This window comes from Miscanthus floridulus, chromosome 1 (assembly GCF_019320115.1).
Source record: "Miscanthus floridulus cultivar M001 chromosome 1, ASM1932011v1, whole genome shotgun sequence".
NCBI classification, from domain to species: Eukaryota; Viridiplantae; Streptophyta; class Magnoliopsida; order Poales; family Poaceae; genus Miscanthus; species Miscanthus floridulus.
In genome coordinates, this window is record NC_089580.1 from 45,644,571 (window position 1) to 45,664,827 (window position 20,257).

Consider the following 20,257-nt stretch of genomic DNA (forward strand, 5'->3'; position numbering starts at 1 on the left):
GGTCAGGGTGTGTCTCATCTACATTAAATGGGAAAGAGAGAGGGTTTTTCACTCCGCCATTTTGTCTTTCCTGATCGGCGCGCTCTCCCCTAACTGTTGTACCCATTTCCTTAAGTAGGAGAAGGGAGATGGCTTTCGCTCCGTTCTTTTTTCCTGTTCCTCATCTGCCGCCTCCTTTCCTTTTCCTCCTTGCCGAGAGCGTTCTTGAGAGTCGCGGTGGTTCCTAGGAAAGAAAAGGGAGAGAGCGGGGGAGAAGAGAAAAACTCACCAATCCTTTTGCGATCTTAGAGCGAAATGTCGGACTGGAGGTCGTCCGCCGTGAGGGAGTCGGTGTTGAAGGCCTTCGTTGTGAAGGGGTTCCTGCCGCCAAAGGAGGTGGTGCACTGGGGGCTCCTAGGAGGGAGGAGTCCCCACAACCTTGGCCTGACGAGGTGGTGTCCTTGCTCACCATCCATGAGCGCGGGTTAGGCTACCCCGCACACTGGTTCCTATGTGGGCTCCTCAATGAGTGGGGTCTAGAGCTGTAGCACCTCAATCCAACGGGGGTGCTGCACATCGCCGGCTTTGTCACCGTCTACGAGGCTTTCCTTGGGATGGAGCTGGTTAGGAGGACTCCGCCCCCGGCTGAAGTGAGGGGGCATGGGTCATAGCCTAGGAGCGGTCCTTGCCCTATAGGCCTGTTGACGTCGGGTCCTGCCTTTAGAGTTGTGTCGCTCACCTCCCGATACGTTTTTCTTTGTCCCTTTTTGATCTTTTGTTATTGAGTCTTTTTGGAGTGTGACTTATCTACACTTTTTGTCAGTGGCTGGACGATGTCGGGTTTGACCATCGCCCCAACTCCCATGCGGGAGGCTTGGAGGCCCACCCTGCAGCATGTTGCGGCGGGCGATGGGGGGGATAGGGTGGCGGCGGCGAAGTCTTCCCTCCTAGGGGTGATGCCCCCCGGGTCGATTGCTGGTATGGTGGCAGTGGCGGCGTCGGCATTGGTGGCGATCCCAGTGCTGACGGTGAAGGTCGTGTCGGAGGTAACCCTCATGGCCCCTCCTCCACCAGCTATGACGGAAGAGGCGAGGGAGGCCGAGCTCCCTACCTCGCCGGGTGGAGGGCTGCAAGGCTCACCCTTGTCATCGGAGCTGAAGGCGTCGATGGGGGACGTGGCCGGGACAGAGTCGGAACACCTAGCGACGGCCCGCGCAACCAAGGTGGTGGATATCATGTCAGACAATGAGGCTGATGTCATGGTGGAGCTACCGGTGTCGTCATGGGAGCTGGCGGTAGTTTAGTTAGAGGCTGGGCCCTCCGGCGGGTTGCGAAAGGGTGACCTAGAGTGGCCCTGCTCTGAGGACCCGACAAAGGTGTGGTTCATCCTTCGGGATTCGCAGGAGGGTCAGCTCTGGGACATCCTTGGGGAGCAAGGACATGTTGCAGTGCCCGAACTCACCGACCTGTCTACGAGGTTCGGAGACGCCTAGGAGCGAGTTAAGTCCGCTCAGCAGTTAGTCAAGGTCGACCTGCAGCTTGCTGCGGAGGTGAGTTTCCCGTACTTGTCGTTGACCTTTGAATCTTTTGTTGGTTGCCTTAGCATGCTTGTTTTTCATAGAGTCTAAAGGGGATGTTGTCCCATAAGTCCCACTTCCTTCAAATGGAGCACGCCCGGATGGCTAAGCTTGAGCGTCAGCTAGAGTTCGCTCACCATGAGTCCTAGGACTGAGCGGCCGAGGCGACAGTGGCGTGGGCGGAGGGGCAGCGTACAGTAGAGTAGGCAACTGCCACCGAGCAAGGGCTCAAGGTGGCGAAGGCCCACCAGGCGGAGACTAAGGCGGGGTTGCAGACATCCCTGGCGAACACCGAGGCGGTGCTCTAAGAGTCCTTGGTGGCCCTTGAGTCGGAGCGGAGTGCATTGGTGTCAGAGCGGAGCGCCCTGGAGTTGGCGTGGAAGGCCCTGGAGTCGAAGCGAAAAGCCCGGTCGGAGGTGGACCATGAGGTGCTCATGCTTCGGGGCTAGGTGATGGGGACGGAGGAGGCGAACGCTTGGCTATGCGCGCAGGCGACTCAACAGGTGGAGGAATTCTCCGTCCTTGAGAACTTCCGCGTTGGTACGTACATTTTCTATTTTTTGTCATGTTGGTTTTTCCTTCAGCCTGTTTCTAAGCTTGTCGCCCTTCTTTCAGAGCTAGGTGGAAGGGTGAAGACGCTGGAGCGGGACCTGGAGACGATCAAGGCGACCTTCAGCCGGAATGCAGAGGAGCTGGCCAAGTCCTGTGAAGAGCGATGTGCTCTCGAGGGGGATCTTGATCAGATCTGCAATGTTGCCTACCTCGTCGTCTTGGAAGTCTTCGGGTCAGCGCCAAGCACTAGCGCGCCCGCCGTCCAGCTGGCAGAGGTCCCGGATGCGGTCTGGGACCTTATTAGGAGCGGGCTATTCTACAGAGCGTCGGGTGTGCTGACTTCGGTGGTGACGTACCACCCAAACCTGGACTTCGCTACTATCTGCAGTGGGTATGCTGAAGGCTTGAGCATGGAGGACATCTAATCGATCGGGGAGAGCTTGCTGCCGCACATAAGGTCGGTGGCAGAGCAAGTCTCTACTCAGTGGGTGATGGACGTCCATCGTGAAGACATGGCCAGAAGCATGCATGGGGAGGATGTTGCCCAGCTTGTGGATGGCACGGAGCCTGGGTTGGAGGTGGATGTCGCCCCGGCTTTGATCGAGCCAAATGTCATGCCACCGGGGAGTGAGCAGCCTGTGCCTTCGCCGGTCGCACCGACAGCAGATGCCACCGAGCCGGTCCAGTAGCTTGCAAAGTATAAGTAGTTTAGTGAACATAAAAAGTTTAAGTTTGTGGGGGAGCCCCTGTGTAAACGTTCCTGTGTGTTTAATGACTAGTTGGTTTCATTTTCTACGATGGAGTCACTCCGTTCGGGGAAGCATGTTCCCTTTTGTTCCTTAGTTTTCCCTTAGCATAATTTTGTTTTTTATTCTTTCTTTCTCGTACCTATCCATTTGTTCCATAGGCTGCAACCTTGGGAGCCTAGGGCGTGGCCCGTGGGGCTCAGTTGCTCATAACCGTAGGGAAAGGCGGGGTGCGATCGGTTAGAATGTTTTAAAGCAAGCTATGTAAGGGAAATTAAAGGAACGAACTCCCCTTTTGATCGGGTAGGAAGGAATTTCACCATATGATAGTAAACAAAACAGAGAGGTAGTAGTGCCCCCTAGTGGAGCCCCTGAGTGGCCTAGGCCGAAAAGTGTTCGGTCGGGGTGCTTTTATAGGAGCATACGCTAAGTAAACAATGGTAAAACTAAAACTTAGGGGAAGAAAAAAGTGACATAGCTGTTCCAAGCATTCGAAGAGAATGTCGTCGTTGTTGTCCTTAAGTTGGTAGGCGTTCAGTCGGATCACTTCAACCTTCAGTCGTCTGGATCCTTGCCCGCTACGCCCCCTTTCTCGGTCGCTGCTTCTTCGCCTTTTTCTTCCTTTGGCCTATCAGCCTGCCTCAGAAGGTGCTTGAGGAGCTGGCAATCCCTGTAGAGGTGTTTGACGGGGTAGTCGTGGTTGGTGCACGGGCTCTCCATGAGCTCATGGAAATGGCCCAGAGGGTCCTGCTGGGGCTGCATGCCCGCGTGATTAGCCGTGGCGACCAACACGGAGTTGGCCGATCGGCGGCGATCCTTTCTGTTCTTTTCCCCCTCTACGTGGAGGGGCCCTCGTCCTGATCCTGGAGCTTGGCCTTGCCTTTGCCTTGGTCTCCGTTGAAGCGTGGTGGGAGCGGTTCTTGCTGGAGGTTTTGGACAAAGGTCCGTGGTCCTAGGCCATCAGGGCTAGGACTCCAGTCGCTGCTGCGTGTGTCTCGGTTCGGTCCAAGCCGCGCGTATACAGTCGGTCAGTGCGGAGCGGTCGTCAAGTTAAGATGAGGTGTTAATGCGGCCTCCTATGCCGTGCTCAGCAGTCATCGCGGTGATCGGGTGGGGCGACCCATCTGCTGCGTCCCCATTCCCCTAGTTGGGAGCGAGGCTGCGAGTCGGCGTCACGATATGGAGCTCTTCGCTTGTTGAACGGCGGCGGTCTCCACTAGTGCCCGGAGATTCTAGTGGATCGCCTGTTCATGAGGGTCGTTCGGCTCGGACAGGCCGCGCAGAAGCATTGTCGCAGCGATGATGTTCTGATTGACCATATCATTCTCCTATCCATGGTGTTTGCTGGACCCGACGGGCGCGACCCTAGGCGCCGCTCGCCGATCTATGCGCACAGGGCGCAGCGTGGTGCGCCGAGTGCGCTGGCGCAGTCGATGGCTGATGCAGCCATTGTTGTCGTAGTTTCTCCCCGTGCTCGTGTGTGAGCTCGGGGGTCTCTGCATGAGGGTCCAGAGGGGCGTGAGTCTACAAGGACCCCGTTACCCCTGGTGTCTGTCCTAGAGTGTCCGCCATAGCGCACTCCTAGGACAGACGGTGGCTAGGTGCCACGTCGCCAATGCTGGAGCCGTCACTTCCGACATCGTCATCCATGAGATCGAGGAAATAGGTGGGAGCGTAGCTCGCCAACCGCACGAATTTAGACGTGAGAGGGGGCGGTGCCGGCATCCTTTAGAGCCCCCAGGCGTCCGCGTCCGCGGGAGACATGAGGCCGTAGGGGAACCGGCCGTATGGCGGTCACGACGGGGAAAACAGCATCCCTTCGGGTAATTGGTGGAAGATAGAAAATATCAAGTAAATAACAGCATGTACATTACTCACAGCGGGGTTTGAGCAGAGAGTTTGCTCGGAATGAAGCGCAGATACCGCGTCATCAAAGTCGTGCGTCCTAGAGTCGATGGAGTGCGCCCCTCCGACGGGTGCCGGAACGAGTGCCTCCTCGTGGAGGTGTAGTATGCCGAGCCGGTCGGCGATGAAGTCTAGGCTTTCGAAGAGGAAGGCCTGGGATGACTCAAAGACGGGTGGAACCCACATCCAACAGGTGAGACTGCAGGAAACTCCAGTGAACCGAAACGAATCGTATCGCCTGAGCCCACCACGGCGAGGGTGGCAGAAAAGTGAGCCATCCGATGACCAAAAAGTGTTGAACGTACAACGTCTTCCCCACGGACGGCGCCAACTGTCGGTGCAGAAAGTGACCAACACATAAATATTTGTAGTTTTACCGTACGTTGTGATCGGAGGTGGCCTAGCACTCAATGACACAGGGTTTATACTGGTTCAGGCAACGTGCCCTATGTCCAGTTTGAGTCGGTCGGTGACTTTATTCCTGAGCCTAGGTGCTCGAAGTTTGAAGTGGGGTTACAAACGAGAAGGAGAGAAATGTGGTGTACAAGAGGTCCGGTCGGCTCCGGTCGGAAGGGCTGAGAGCGACAGGAGCTCCGCTACGAGCTAAGTGTTCAAGCGTGTGCTTGAGGTCTGAACTTGGCGGTTCTGTGGTTGTGAGCTGGTGAACTTGGTTGATCTAATGAATCTGGGATGGCTTGAATCAACTTGGGTTAACTGCCTTTGTTGGAGGGAACACATCCCCTTTTATAGATGAAGGGGATGGCTTTACAAGTGAGAGGGATAGGATACGTATGCTATTGAGCCTTGTTACCCACGCCGATGGGTACGAGATAATGGTAGGCGCCCGCAACACTGTTGATGCTACTGTTGAGTGTCAGACGCATGTGGGAGGTGGTGTTGTCTTCTTTGGGTGTGCATACGTCGGTACCTGCATATACTGGTGATGCCCAGAGGCATGTGAGGGGTTTCACCAGGATCACCCGGTACGGTAAATTCCGGCGCCCACAACACTATTGATGCCCAGAGGCATGTGGGGGGGTCTTACCGTATGAGATTTTAACGGCGCCCACAATACTGTAGAGAAAAACGTTGGCGCCTACAATACTGTTTGTGTCAGGGCGGTTGCAGAGTACTATTCCTGCAGGTGACAGGGTATGGTCCCTGGTATCGTTGTTTGACTTGTGCGCCTTGCCTTGCTTTCCCCCGCACGTCTCTTGGTCCTTACCGAGCGGGCGTCCCCAGTCGGTTGGTCCCAGTCGGCTCTGGTCTGTGCTAGTCGGAGAAGAGCAGGGAGCAGGGTCTTTGCATATCCCGGTCGGAGTCGGAAGCGGTGCTTTTGGTCAAGCCTTCCGGTCGAAGAGGTCGTTCGGAGGCGGGCTGGAGACCGAAACGAGCACTCCGGTCGGAGAGGTGGGCCGGAGTCGGAAAACGGGCGCTGTTCCTCCTCGGCCTGGCCTTCCGGTCGGAGATTGGATCATTCCCCTGGCCTGTTGCTTAGGTATTTGGGCCGGCCCATGAGTTACGCGCTGTCTGCTTAGGCCGAGCTTTTGCGGGAAAACCGGTCCGCGAGGGACTCCGGGTTTATAAACCCGACAAATAATAATAATAATAATAATAATAATAATAATAATAATAATAATAACAATAACAATAACAATAACAATAACAACAACAACGTCATTAATCCTAAAATATATAGAATCTTTCCTTTTCTCCCTTGCACGTAGATGATATACCTTTTTTAGCCTAACCAAATAATATTAAAATGTATTTTCTTTCCTATCTCCTTCTTGCTTCTTTTCCATCCAGCCAGCTAATCACGAACTCAGCCAAAACCAACGTGACCATATCCCTCTCGGAGCCTTCCTCTCGTTTATTTTGACCAACTTTGCTAACAACGCGTCTTGGTGACCTGTAGTCCAACAAAATATATAGTAACTCACCCCGGGACTGTTCGAAATTGCACCTCTCTTGTGTTTCCTTTCCGCTGATGAAGGTTGAGGCGACTCCAAACAAGGAAAGGAACTGTGAATCTATTCTATTCTATGGGCAGGGCATGTTAATTTGCTCTAGATTACCAAAACTGAATCTAGATCCAGATTTTTTTTGCCAAACAAACACCTCTGCTGCTGCTAATATATACTACCAATGAAAATCCAAGTCCCAGGAATCGAATTGCTACTCCCGGATCACCGACACCGACCATGGCCACCGCCGCCACGCTCCTCTCCATCGCGCACCAGACCCGCTTCGCGCTCTGCCTCGCCGCTGCCTTCTCCTCCCCCTCCTCTCCCGCTCTACCTGTCAGCAACACCAACGCCGTCTTCTCCCCGCTGTCACTCCACGTCGCGCTCAGCCTCCTCGCCGCCGGCTCGGGCGGCGCCACGCGCGACCAGCTGCTCGCCGCACTCGGCGGAGGCCATGGCCCGGACGCAGTCGATAGCCTGCACGCGCTCGCCGACCAGGTGGCACGGATCGTGATGGCCGACGGGTCCGAGGCGGGAGGCCCACGGATCGCCTTCGCGGACGCCGTCTTCGCGGACGCGTCGTGGAAGCTGAAGCCGGCCTTCCAGGAGCTCGCCGTGGGAAAGTACAAGGCCCACACCCACTCCGTCGACTTCCAGAAACAGGTCTGATATGATATGATCCCCTTGCTTGCTTGCTTGCAAACATCTAGCTCTAGCATGGTTAGTTAGTAGTAGCGATTGTCATTTGTTGTGGTGCGATAGATCCCTCCAGCGCCAGTTGTGAGCTAGTAGTGTTCCTTGTTTCTCTGATGGATCGATCTTGTTATTATTTAATTTAATAAAATTTCGGCAGAGCAAGCTCTTGCCGTCCGTTTTTTTTTTTAAAAAAATTAAGCAAATATATGTTGTCTTTTTTGTCAGGCTGCAGAAGTTGCTGGTCAAGTGAACACATGGGTAGAGAAAGTCACCTCAGGTACAATCGAAGAGCTTCTGCCACCGGGCTCTGTTGATGAATCCACTAGGCTGGTTCTTGGCAATGCACTCTATTTCAAAGGAGCTTGGACTAACAAGTTCGATGCATCTGAAACAAGAGACGGTGAGTTCCACCTTCTCAACGGGAGTTCAGTTGAAGCACCTTTCATGTCCAGCAGAGACGACCAATATATGGCATCTTATGGCGACTTGAAGGTGCTCAGGCTTCCGTACGAGCAAGGTGGTGACAAGAGGCAGTTCTCCATGTACATACTTCTTCCAGAAGCACAAGATGGCCTCTGGAGCTTGGCTCAAAAGTTGAGTTCTGAACCTGAGTTCCTGGACAGGCATATCCCAACGAGGAAGATTCCAGTTGGGCAGATCAAAGTCCCCAAGTTCAAGATATCCTTTGGATTTGAAGCATCCGAGTTGCTGAAAGGTTTGGGGCTCCAGCTGCCGTTTAGCCCAGAAGCAGATCTGTCAGAGTTTGTTGATTCACCCGTGCCACTGAAATTATCTGTCTCGTCCATTCTTCACAAGTCATTTGTGGAAGTTAACGAGGAAGGAACCGAGGCTGCTGCAGCATCTGCTATAGTGACGAGGGGTACTTCACTTAGGAGAATACACCCAGATTATTTCATCGCGGATCACCCTTTCCTCTTCTTGATCCGAGAAGACACGACTGGTGTGGTGCTGTTCGTCGGCCATGTGGTCAATCCCCTACTTGCTTAATGTGTAGGTCTGGTCTAAATCATATTGCTTTTTGTTATGTTGCAGAAACCTGTAAATCCTAAACTCTGGAGCAATTATCTACAATAGTGCTACTAAAAGAGGCCGACTGAGTGCGAGCTACATGAATGATTAATTGCTGCTATATCTATATGCAACAACAAATAAATACATTGCTGCTATATGCAACAACAAATAAATACAAAGATATAGATAAGGCACTGCAATTTGGTTGAAATCTTTTTCTTTAGAAATCATTGACAGTTCTCCATTACACACAAAAGCTGTTGGATATCCCACACACAATCATGACTCGCTGGATCAACGATGGCGCGGAAACACCGTGCCCCACGATTTCTAGTATGAGCACATCGGTGCCCCACGATTTCTAGTTAGCACATGTGGGTGAATCTGAAGTATTATAACTCCTTATTAGGCAAACTTAATATCTCAGACAGAAGCATAGTTTGCATATAAATAGATGTCAAGTTTGGTTGTCAACAGAGTGTTATAGAAAAACATATTTTTCAAGTAGGTTCATCAAACATGGACATTAAGTTTCGCAGCATTTGGACTGAGATAAGCTTAGCTGAAGAGGGTTAAAATCCATAGTGATTCTAATGGTTGATAACCTGGTGGATCCATAAGTTGTTTCTCTGATGGACCATCTCATCATCTGCTGTCTTTTCCAGCTTCTGTCATTTGACATGATGCTCAATAGCCTCTTGGTCTTGGAAACATCTTACATTTAAGTCTCATGTGGATGGTTCTCAATCCTATTGGTAGCAGCGCGCATCCTCTGCATTCTCATTCGTTACTTTTTACTTACTTGTTATAGATCTGCCGGTGCATTGCCACGGAACTGAAACAAAGTCCAGAGGTAGCGTCATTCCTAGAGATGAAGCACATGTGGATCTGAATATGTCACTTCTGTTTGTTTCCGGAGAATTTTAGAATAAAAATGTTGCTAATGTAATATGGTAAATTTGAGATGAGAATGTATGCATTTCCAGAAGATGAAATGAAAAGTGCAGTATGGATGCTCAATCAGTGTTCGTTGGAAATGTAAGCTTTATCTCTCCACTTTATATATATTAAGAGGACTGTGCACAGTTCAATACTATTTTATACCATATGGCTATGTATATATCTGATGAATAATCTGTTTTGGTCCTTGTTACCAGAATATGCTTTTCGAACTAAAGATATGAAATTGATATTCATTTACTGACTGTTTACAGATAATATTTGGGGTTTTTATAATGATTTGTATTACTTTTGTGATGTTTTTTTTTTTCACTTTCATTAGATAGTATGTCTCTTTGGTTGGGCTCCATTAAAAATATTATTTCAATGTGAGGATTGTATTATTGAGATGGTTTGGACATGTCCAACGGAGACCTCCAGAGGCACCGGTGCGTAGTGGAATCCTAAGCCAAGATAGTAACGTGAAGAGAGGCAGAGGAAGACCGAAATTGATTTGGGTAGAGGCAATGAAAGGAGACTTGAAAGGATGGAATATACCCAAAGACTTAGCCTTAGATAGGAGTGCTTGAAAGACAGCTATTCACGTGCCTGAACCTTGATTGCTTCTGCTGGGTTTCAACTCTAGCCTACCCCAACTTGTTTGAGATTTAAAGGCTTTGTTGTTGTTGTTGTTGTTGTTGAGGATTGTATTATTTTTAGTTCCTGCTGCAAAGTTCCATTTCGTTGAACAACAGGACTGATGGTCTTATTGCCAATGTCAACTAATGATACAAAACATAAGTTGTATCTCATATCTTTACTTATTTTCCTGTTTTTTCCTCTTTTCCATTGAATGAGCAATGGCACTGGTCGCAGATTAGTCGGCTGTCATCAAGCCTTTCTATCAAAGTTTTGGCATTTGCTTGAATCTCAGCACAATTTCTAGTGTTAGCTATGTGGGGATGAAAAAAGGGAGGAAAAATCCCAGAAAGAAGTTCTTGAAAAAAAGAAATAGAAAAAAATATTTGAAAAAAGTAAAAAAAAAGTATAGAAAAAAGGAGGGAGGGGGAGAGAGAGAGAGAGTTATCCCCCAAGGTAGCCAGCAGAGAATGCGTCAGGCACATCCTGGTACTGGTGAGGCGTGATATGCTGATATCATTAGCGATTTACTGGCACAGTTCATAGGCATGACTTGTAAGCCTGTCCTAACATTTATGCTGAGTGTACTGTTTTTTTTTTTAAGGACATCACCGGAGGGGTGAGAGCCCCACGTGAATGGATTTTTCATTGATTCGGGCGAGCCGGTGGATGGAGGGTGCCAAGGCACCTACAGGGTCGAGGACCCGTAGTCATATTTAGATTACAAATGAGGAGGTAGGAGAGCTTAGTTCATTACAAACATTGCGCACCACTTGTCAACTATCCATCGATCTTCGACTTTTAGGCGGCAGCTCCAGAGGCGACATGCTTCTTTGGCAGTAGCAAGCAGCCGCCGAAGGCAAGGCTGTTGCTGACGGAAGACGACGTCGTGCCTATGGTTCCAAACTTGCCAGCAACAGAGGAGAATCATTGTAGAAAAGAGCTTTGATGGCACCTCAGCCGACCTGGGCAATTCCCAGAGCCTGTTGACAGGAGGGATAGGCAGGTCTCTCCATCCAAGGTGGTTCCAGAAAGATCTAGCGACCGTGCACTGGAAGATGAGATGGTCACATGTCTCAGCGGATTGGCCGCAGAGTTCGCAAATGTCGTCATCCAAGACATGCTTGTTGTGGAGGTTTGCTCGGCACTGAATTCTTTCATGGAGCAGCAACCAACCGAAGAACCGAACCCGGGGGGGAGCACAGCTTTTCCAGACGAAGTTGTCGATCATACTGACTTGTCCGGAGTGTGTCGAGACATGGTATATGCTGCCGGTGTCCAGCCTGTTCGCCGTGCAAGTAAACTTGCTGGAGCGTTCGTCTGGCTGCTGTTGTAGGTTGATGGAAGCGATGATAGCCTCGACCTCAGCCTTCTCGCTGCATGCCTGGGGAGAGAGTCGCGGCACCAGGATGGTCGCAAGGCCGCGAATGCATACTTCCCTGACTGAAACATTTGGCTGAGTGCAATGACTGAGTAGGCAGGGAAATTTGAGTGCCAGCGTGGTGCCCTCTGTCCATGAATCCCACCAGAACGTCGTAGATGCACCATCTCCAATGATGACCTTGGTTATACATCTGTATGCTGGCAGTAGAGATTTTAGGCCATCCCAGTGGTTACCGTCATTGGCCCCCTCCAATGTTGATCGGTCTGTGTGTTGCCGTGCCCAGGCTGCCCATGCTGACTCTTCTGGATGGTGTAGGCGGTGCAACAGTTTAAGGAGGAGGCAGGCGTTCTGTGTAGCCAGATCGCGCACCCCCAATCCTCCTTCAACTTTTGGCTTCTGGGCAACCTCCCATCGTACTAGGCATTTGCTTCCTGAGGTCTTATCTGTTCCAGCCCAGAGGAAGGCACGCTGTTTCTTGTCAATGGCCGCGATCACTCCCGGTGGGAGGGCCACAGCTTGCATCATATAGGTTGCAAGGCCGTCAAGTGCCGAATTGATGAGGACAAGCCGCCCTTGGTGGTTTAGGAGGGCTAACTGCCACCCAGCAAGCCGACGGTCCACTTTGGAGATGAGCGGGGTGAAAGCGGCGAGATTCAACTTGACATTGGACAGAGGCAAACTTAGGTATACCTGTGGGAAGGGCCCCTTTTGACACTGCAGGATACGCACAACGCGCTGAAGGCGGTTCTCAGGAACGTGCATGGGCACCAAAGTGCTTTTGGAGAAGTTGATCTTAAGTCCAATGGCCAGTGCAAAGTCATCTAATGTTGTCTTGAGCCGCCTGACATCAGTCAGCTCCGCATGGACTAGCAGTAGCGTGTCGTCTGCATATTGTAAGACTGGGCATGGACCGTCAATGGAGGGGTGACGGATGCCCAAGTCTTGTTTGATCAGTTGATGTAAGACATCAGCCACCAGAAGAAAGAGGTATGGTGATAGTGCATCACCTTGCCGCAGCCCCCTTCTGCACTTGATCCATCTTCCTGGATAGCCATTGATTAGGACCGAGGAATGAGAGGTGGTGAACAATTGGGTCATCCATTGAATCCACGTTGGTGGGAACCCCCTGGCATGTAAAATTGCGAGCAAGTTGTCCCAACTAACAGAGTCAAAAGCCTTGGCGAAGTCTAATTTGAGTACCAAAGTGGGACACTTTTTGCGGTGGCAGTATTAGACGAGCTCTGTTGCATAAACAAAGTTCTCTGAAATTGATCTGCCTTTGATAAAACCGGTCTGGTCGATGTCAATCAACTGCTGAACGTGCCTTTGCAGCCTGGTGGTAAGAATCTTGGTGATAATCTTGACCGGGCAATTCTGGAGGGAGACCGGCCTAAAATCTTTCGGAGCTGTGGCCCCCTGACATTTGGGCAGTAGAACAATGTATGCCCGATTGATGCGGTCTAGATCCACCGTGCTGTTGTAAAAGCTTGAGAGGAAGCTGAGGATGTCGTCTTTGATGGCAGTCCAAGCAGTCACATACCAGGCTGGGCCGAATCCATCGGGTCTAGGGGGCTGTTGATGTTCATTGATTTAACTACATTGAGAGCTTCACCTTCAGAGAAAGGAGCCACCAGGTCGGCCAGAGCAGCAGCATGCGTCACAGGGTAGAGTGTTGCCACATCAAAATTCCATCTCATGTCATCAGCCACACCAAGGATGCCAGTGTAGTAATTGGTCATGGCCTCAGACTTCGCCGCATGATTGACCAGAACTGTGCCATCCACAGTTATTGCCGCAATCCGGTTCATTCTTTGGCGGCAAGATGCACGAGCGTGGAAGAATTTGGTGTTGGCGTCACCTTCCTTGAGGCTTTTCATTTTTCCCCGCTGCTTCCAGTAAGCCGCTTTCTGGCTGAGGAATAGCTGCAACCGGTTTGAGCACTGGTCCCTGAGACAACGTTCACCTGGAGAGAGTGATCTGAATTCTTCCAAGTAGTCAAATAAGCAAATGAGGAAGTAGCAATTATGGTATATGAATGGGGGGAGCGATGCTTACGCAGCCAAACCTTTGATGCTAGTCGAGCCGCCTTGACCTTGCTGAGTGTACTGTAACAATTGTGCTTATGTTGTTTTGCTTGTGGGGATCTTACTCTTGATGTTTCTTTTGCAATTTTATACCGTTGTTTTCTCCTCTTTCACTCTAGATCTTTTTGGGTACCTCTCTGTCCATTTGGATAAAAAAGTCAAAAGTCTATCTATTAGTCTGCCAACACTGTTCTACAATCCAAATATATCCTGTTGTCTTGGCATGTCTATATGACTGCATGTCATAGTATAAAATGTTGGTTTTCTCTTAGTCATATTCATCAGATCGGGATGCATATTAATAGAATAGGAATACAAGTTCAAGATTTACAGAGAGATAGAGAGAAGGGGAGTGAGAGGTAGCAGACCATCAAAAGCCGTAGTGGTCGAAGCACCGGCTGGGATCTCATTGGCGGACGCCATCTGCGCGCCGGCAGCGATGTTCGGTGGAGAGAGAGGAGTCGATGCAGTGGCGTCCTTGGTGGCGGCGAGTGCGTCGGGGTGGCGTTGCTGGCGGCGATGGTGCTTCCCGTCGCTGGCAGCGCCCCTTCTCAAGATCGGGTTAGGGTTAGGATGTCGGTGGGGTGACTGGCGGCGCGGTGAACCTCATACTGCGAGCCCCGGCCCCCACCTTTCCTTTATAGCGCTGTGCGACGGGGGCCCACCAACCATGTAGGGTTGGGCGCCCCCGATCAGGGCGCGAGAATAAGGCCCAAAAGGCCGTTGGGCCTAACTGGTGGGAGATCAAACCTAACATTCTCCCCCTTGATCTCTCATCTATTCTTCGTTCTTTAATTTCATACTCAAAACTTTCAATTCATATTTTTCTTGCTTCCATCCTATTTTATCATAGATTAGTGCATAGAATTGTTCCATCGTCACAGCAATTAGTGTCGTTAGACTAACAGCCACAATACACTTCTCTATTTTGAAATGTAAACTTTCTTTGGGCCCTTCATATGTTCGGGAATCATAGGCTTTCTCTTAAACCCATGCCGGCTACGTGTTCTCTGAACATGTTGGGTGGTAAGCCCTTTGTGAGCGGATCCGCGAGCATTTTCTCTGTGCTTATATGATCAAGATTTATTATATGATCTCGAACTTTATCTTTCACAACATAGTACTTTATGTCAATGTGTTTGGCAGCACCACTTGACCTATTGTTGTGAGCGTACTGTACCGCTGGATTGTTATCACAATACAATCTCAGTGGTTCATTTATATCATTAATCACTTTCAATCCGGGTATGAATTTTTTTAGCCAATTCACCTGCCTCGTTGCCTCATAGCATGCTACAAACTCGGCATACATTGTCGAGGATGTAGTTACGGTTTGTTTGGAGCTTTTCCATGATATAGCCCCTCCTGCGAGAGTAAATACATATCCTGACATAGATTTTCTTTCATCTCCCGCATAATTAGAATCTGAATACCCCTCTATCTGCAGGGTATCAGATCTTCTATACGTAAGCATGAGGCCTTTCGTACCCTACAAATAACACAGGACTTTCTTCACTAATTTTCAATGTTCAATTCCTGGATTCTTTTGATATCTGCCAAGTAACCCGGTAACAAAAGCTAAGTCAGGGCGTGTACACACTTGAGCATATTGTAAACTTCCAACAGCTGAAGCATACGGTACCGCTTTCATTCGGTCAATTTCATATTGGTTCTTGGGACACTGATGTTCCCCAAACCTATCGCCCTTGACTATAGGAGCAGGTGAAGGACTGCACGCATGCATACTAAATTTCTTTAGGACCTTTTCTATGTATGCCTTTTGCGATAATTCTAGAACCCCTTTTCTCCTGTCTCGGTGAATCTCTATTCCCAAAACGAATGAGGCCTCACCGAGATCTTTCATATCAAAGTTTGAGGACAAGAATTTCTTTGTTTCCATTAGTAGATTGATATCACTACTAGCAAGCAAGATATCATCCACATACAAAATTAGGAATATGTACTTTCCATTCTTGAACTTTGCATAAACGCAATTGTCCTCAATATTTTCTTCAAACCCAAAACCTTTTATCGTTCTATCAAACTTCAAATACCACTGTCTTGAAGCTTGCTTCAATTCGTAGATTGATTTTTTCAGGAGGCATCCCATATTTTCCTTTCCTTTTACGACAAAACCTTTCGGTTGTGCCATATAAACATTTTCTTCCAAATCCCCATTTAGGAAAGCCGTCTTACATCCATTTGATGTAACTCTAAATCATAGTGGGCTACAAGTGCCATTATAATTCTGAAGGAATCTTTACATGAGACTGGAGAAAACGTCTCATTGTAATCAATCCCTTCTCTTTGCGTGAAGCCTTTCGTTATAAGTCGCGTTTTAAATCTTTCTATATTTCCTTGGGAGTCATATTTCGTTTTGTAGACCTATTTACAGCCTACTGTTTTGGCTCCTTTAGGAATATTTTCTAAGTCCCAAACTTTATTGGTACTCATTGATTTCAATTCATCTTCCATGGCCTTAAGCCACTTTGATGAGTGGTCGCTTCTCATGGCTTCTTCAAATGAGGTGGGATCATCCCCCATCTGACATTCTTCTGTTTCATAAACTTCATAGTCATCAGTAATAGTTGATCTTCTTATTCTTTGAGACCTTCTAGGTGCCTCCGGCACTTGTTCCACATTTGGCTGTTGTTGTTCTTCCTCATGTGCAACATTTGGTTCTATAGGTTCCTCAAGGATAGGTTCCTCAAGGACAGGTTCCTCATGTTCATTCATTATCGCCACAGGAGAACTTGCAACAGGTGTTGGCACTACAGTGTCCTGCACTATCGGTGCAACAGCAGCAGGTAGCGTGAAGAATGGTTCTTCAACCATCGGAGTGGGTACATGTACCCGCTTCTCCTATAGGCTGATTTCTCGTGCTACCATGCTCTCCCTGATCATGTTATCCTCTAAGAACACAGCGTGTCTTGTTTCTACAATCTTCATATGTCTGTCAGGACAATAGAAGCGATATCCTTTCGATCTTTCTGGATAGCTAATAAAATGGCAGCTGACTGTCTTGGAGTCTAACTTTCCTATGTTTGGGTTAAACACTTTTGCCTCAGCTGGACAGCCCCACACACGCAAATGGTTAAGTGAGGGTTCCCTTCCTGTCCATAATTCATACGGTGTTTTAGGCACCGATTTACTTGGTACTCGATTAAGTATGTGAATGGCGGTTTTCAGTGCCTCTATCCATAAACTAATCGGTAATGTAGAGTAACTCATCATACTTCTTACCATATCCATTAAGGTACGATTACGTCTTTCAGCCACTCCATTCTGCTAAGGCTCCCCCGATGTGGAGTACTGAGCAACTATGCCATTTTCTATAGGAACCTTGCAAATGGTCCAGAAATTTGGCCATATGGGGTATGTCGCCCATAGTACTCTCCACCTCTGTCTGATCGTACTATCTTGATTTTCTTATTGTGCTAATTTTCAACTTTAGCTTTAAATATTTTGAATTTATCCAATGCTTTCGATCTTTCTTTAATTGGATAAATATTGCCATAACGAGAGTAGTCGTCTGTGAATGTTATAAACGAGTCATAACCATCCATACTTTTCACAGGAAAAGGACCATATATGTCTGTGTGGATTATTTCTAAAATTTCTGTGCTTCGTTTGGCATCTTTCTTAATTTTCTTGACATACTTTCCTTTGATGCAATCAATACATTGTTCTAAATCTGAAAATTCTAAGTGCGGGAGAATTGATTCCTTAACCAATCGTTCCATTCTCCCCCTCGAAATATGGCTCAAGCGATAATGCCATAATTTCGAAGAGACAATACCAATTCTCTTCCGCTTCTTAGTTACATCCGTAGATGGGGAATCATTCATATTCTCATCGCATACATTGTTCGCATTCTCAGCAAGAGATAATAAATAAAGCTTGTCTTGTCGGAAGGCAAGACCAACATATTTATTATTAACCAGTATCTTACACTTGCCATCACCAAAATGGCAATCAATTCCATCATCATCAAGTTTCGAAACACTTATCAAATTTCTACGCAAAGAGGGAATATAAAGTACTTCTTTAAGTCTAAGTATAAAACCATTATTCAATTCTAAAGAAAAAACTCCAATGGCTTCAACATTGGCTTGGACTCCATTTGCAACTTTAATCGTTCTTTCTCCTCTTTGCAAAGTTCTCGTCCCACTTAACCTCTGTAAGGAATTTGCAACATGAGTAGTTGCACCTGAATCAACCCACCAAGTGGATTTATCATAACATAAATGCAGGGATTCATCTATAAATGTAATAAATTCATCACCTTTCTTTAGCAGAGATTTTAGAAAGTCTGGACAATCCCTCTTGTAGCGTCCCTTCTTGAAGCAGTGCTTGCACTGATCTTTTTCAGCTCCACCATACTGCTAATTCTCAGAATCCTAGGGTTTCTTTCCCTGTGAATTGGAGGAAGAGGCCTTATCCCACTTAGGTTTCCCTTGTGGTTTAGAATTCTTACCATTAAAGTTCTTTCTTTTGTTATCCTTCACAAAATGAGCAGATTCACCTTGTGAGGACTTAATCCTCTCCTTTTCTTGAGCACACATTGAGATGAGTCTTTCTATGCCCATCTTTTAGGCTGCATATTATAATTCACAATGAAGGTGTCATATTCTTTTGGCAAAGAAGCAAAAATCAAATGAATCAGGAAATCCTCCTCCTTCAAATTCATTTCCTTTAGCTTAGATGCCGTAGTGTTCATCTTCAAAATGTGCTCTCTTATGCTACCACTAGTGAATTTCTCATTCACAAACTTCTTAATCAGTGAACTTACTGTGGCCTTGGTAGACCCAGTAAACTGACTCTTGATTTTTTTAAGATATTCTTTAGCAGTAGCACATTCAGGGATTGAGCCCTTTATCTGTTCTTCTATGGTGGCTTTAGCCACCAACAGGCACTTGCGGTTGGAGAGAGTCCATTGCCTATGTTCAAGGTCATATTTTATTCTTATTTCAGCATGATAACGCTTTCGAGCAGCGAAATCAGCGTCAGATTCATTTTCACCTCTCACCGGGTCCTCTGGCTCAGTAGGACACAGTGAGGTGATGGCAAAATCGACCTCTCCCAACGCAAGTTCCAATTCATACTTCTCCCGCCACACACGGTGATTGGTCCCATTGAGTGTCAGGATGTTGGCAATGTTCACAATGCATTTGCCTCCTGAAATCACACCAGAGTAAGTAAGAAACATTTATACATAAAATTCCATGCTTTAACTCAACGTTGGTCAAATTAAAACTTATAATTCATCCATGCAAACATTTTACATCACCGTTGGGCAGAAGTAAAATTAATGCACAATTTCTCATGGATCAAAAATTATAATATTGTTATTAACAACGTTGGTCAGAAAATAACAATATCATAATCGCATCAAAATTATCAGAAATTCATCACTTCTCTTAAAATTAAATTATCCCGTTGGTTCAAATTTAATCAAAAGAGAACGAAAATTATCATGCACAGCGGAAACATTAATAATCTTTTCATATTATTATTTTTCAGAAGCACTAAAAAATTCACTGTTTTCTGAGCAAAATATCGTTGGATAAAATTTGCAAAGAAAAATTGTATCAAAATCATTCAAATTCATCAAAAAATATGCATTAAAATTGCTCCTGGAAAAAAATAACAAAATTTTTCTTCTTTCATTTCAGCCCAGCGCGGCCCAAGACGGCAAAAGCCGGCTCGGCCCAGTCCTCCGCGCGTGCGCGGGCCGCACCCAGGCCGCAACCTGGGCCTGGGCCGGCAAAGTGCCGCGCGCGCTCGTGCCCGCCTGGGCCGGCGACGGCCCGAGCATCCGTGGCCGCATCTGGTCCGTTCATCATCATCAGACGGTTGTCCGTTTCCATCGCGGGATCAAAAACCGCGTCAGCTGACTCTCTTCAAACCCTAACTTCATTTCGTTCCCGGTGCTCTCTCTCTCTCTCTCTCATCGCCTCTCTCTTTTCTCCTCAGCGCAGCGCAGCCGCAACCGAGAGCGAGCGACGACGAGCGAGCGGGCGGTGGAGCGAGCCTTGGCGCCGTCGCCGGCCCCCTCGCCGGCGCGCGTGCTCCCCAACGGGTGAGCACGCCGCCATCGAGCGGCCTGGCCGCGGCGCTTCCTTGGCCGAGCCCGGCGAGCCAGCGCCCCCGGCTCGGCTTCTTCTCCCGCACCGGCGAAGGTTCATCCGACGCACGGCGAGGTAGATCCGTCCTCCACTTTCCCCTTTCTGATTTGAGTTGTTCTTTTCGGGTTCATCCGAATGGAAAACTAGGGTTAGGGTTAGGGTTCGTTCATATTCTTTCCTTTCTTTCTTCTTCCCCTTCTTCCCTCTTTCGGATTTGGGTCTAGGGTTTTCTCTTATCCGAAAAGATTTAGGTCTAGGGTTCTTCTTTCTATTTTCTTTTCCCGATCCGCATCAGATCGGTCAGTTTCATTTCCTTTCTTACCCCGATCTGATTTCTTCTCTAACAGTGGCTCCGGTACCATTGTTGGTTTTCTCTTAGTCATATTCATCAGATCGGGATGCATATTAATAGAATAGGAATACATGTTCAAGATTTACAGAGAGACAGAGAGAAGGGGAGTGGGAGGTAGCAGACCATCAAAAGCCGTAGTGGTCGAAGCACCAGCCGGGATCTCGTTGGCGGACGCCATCTGCGCGCCGGCAGCGATGTTCGGTGGAGAGAGAGGAGTCGATGCAGTGGCGTCCTTGGCGGCGGCGAGTGCGTCGGGGTGGCGTTGCCGGCGTCGGTG

The 20,257-nt window shown here is 48.4% G+C and overlaps 1 protein-coding gene across 3 annotated transcripts; it reads left to right on the plus strand.

The window, feature by feature from the left end:
* Positions 1-6,710: 6,710 nt before the first annotated feature.
* LOC136482390 (serpin-ZXA-like) lies at positions 6,711-9,518 on the plus strand. 3 transcript variants are annotated; one of them, XM_066479618.1, is made up of 3 exons: positions 6,711-7,389; positions 7,648-8,433; positions 9,266-9,518. In XM_066479618.1, the coding sequence occupies exons 1-2, from the start codon at positions 6,964-6,966 to the stop codon at positions 8,428-8,430; spliced, it is 1,209 nt and encodes a 402-aa protein (XP_066335715.1). In that variant the 5' UTR covers positions 6,711-6,963; the 3' UTR covers positions 8,431-8,433; positions 9,266-9,518. The 3 variants fall into 3 exon arrangements, with proteins under 3 accessions (XP_066335715.1, XP_066335707.1, XP_066335702.1); XM_066479610.1 differs by having other exon boundaries at positions 7,648-8,437; positions 9,266-9,517; XM_066479605.1 differs by lacking the exon at positions 9,266-9,518 and having other exon boundaries at positions 7,648-8,563.
* Positions 9,519-20,257: the final 10,739 nt, after the last annotated feature.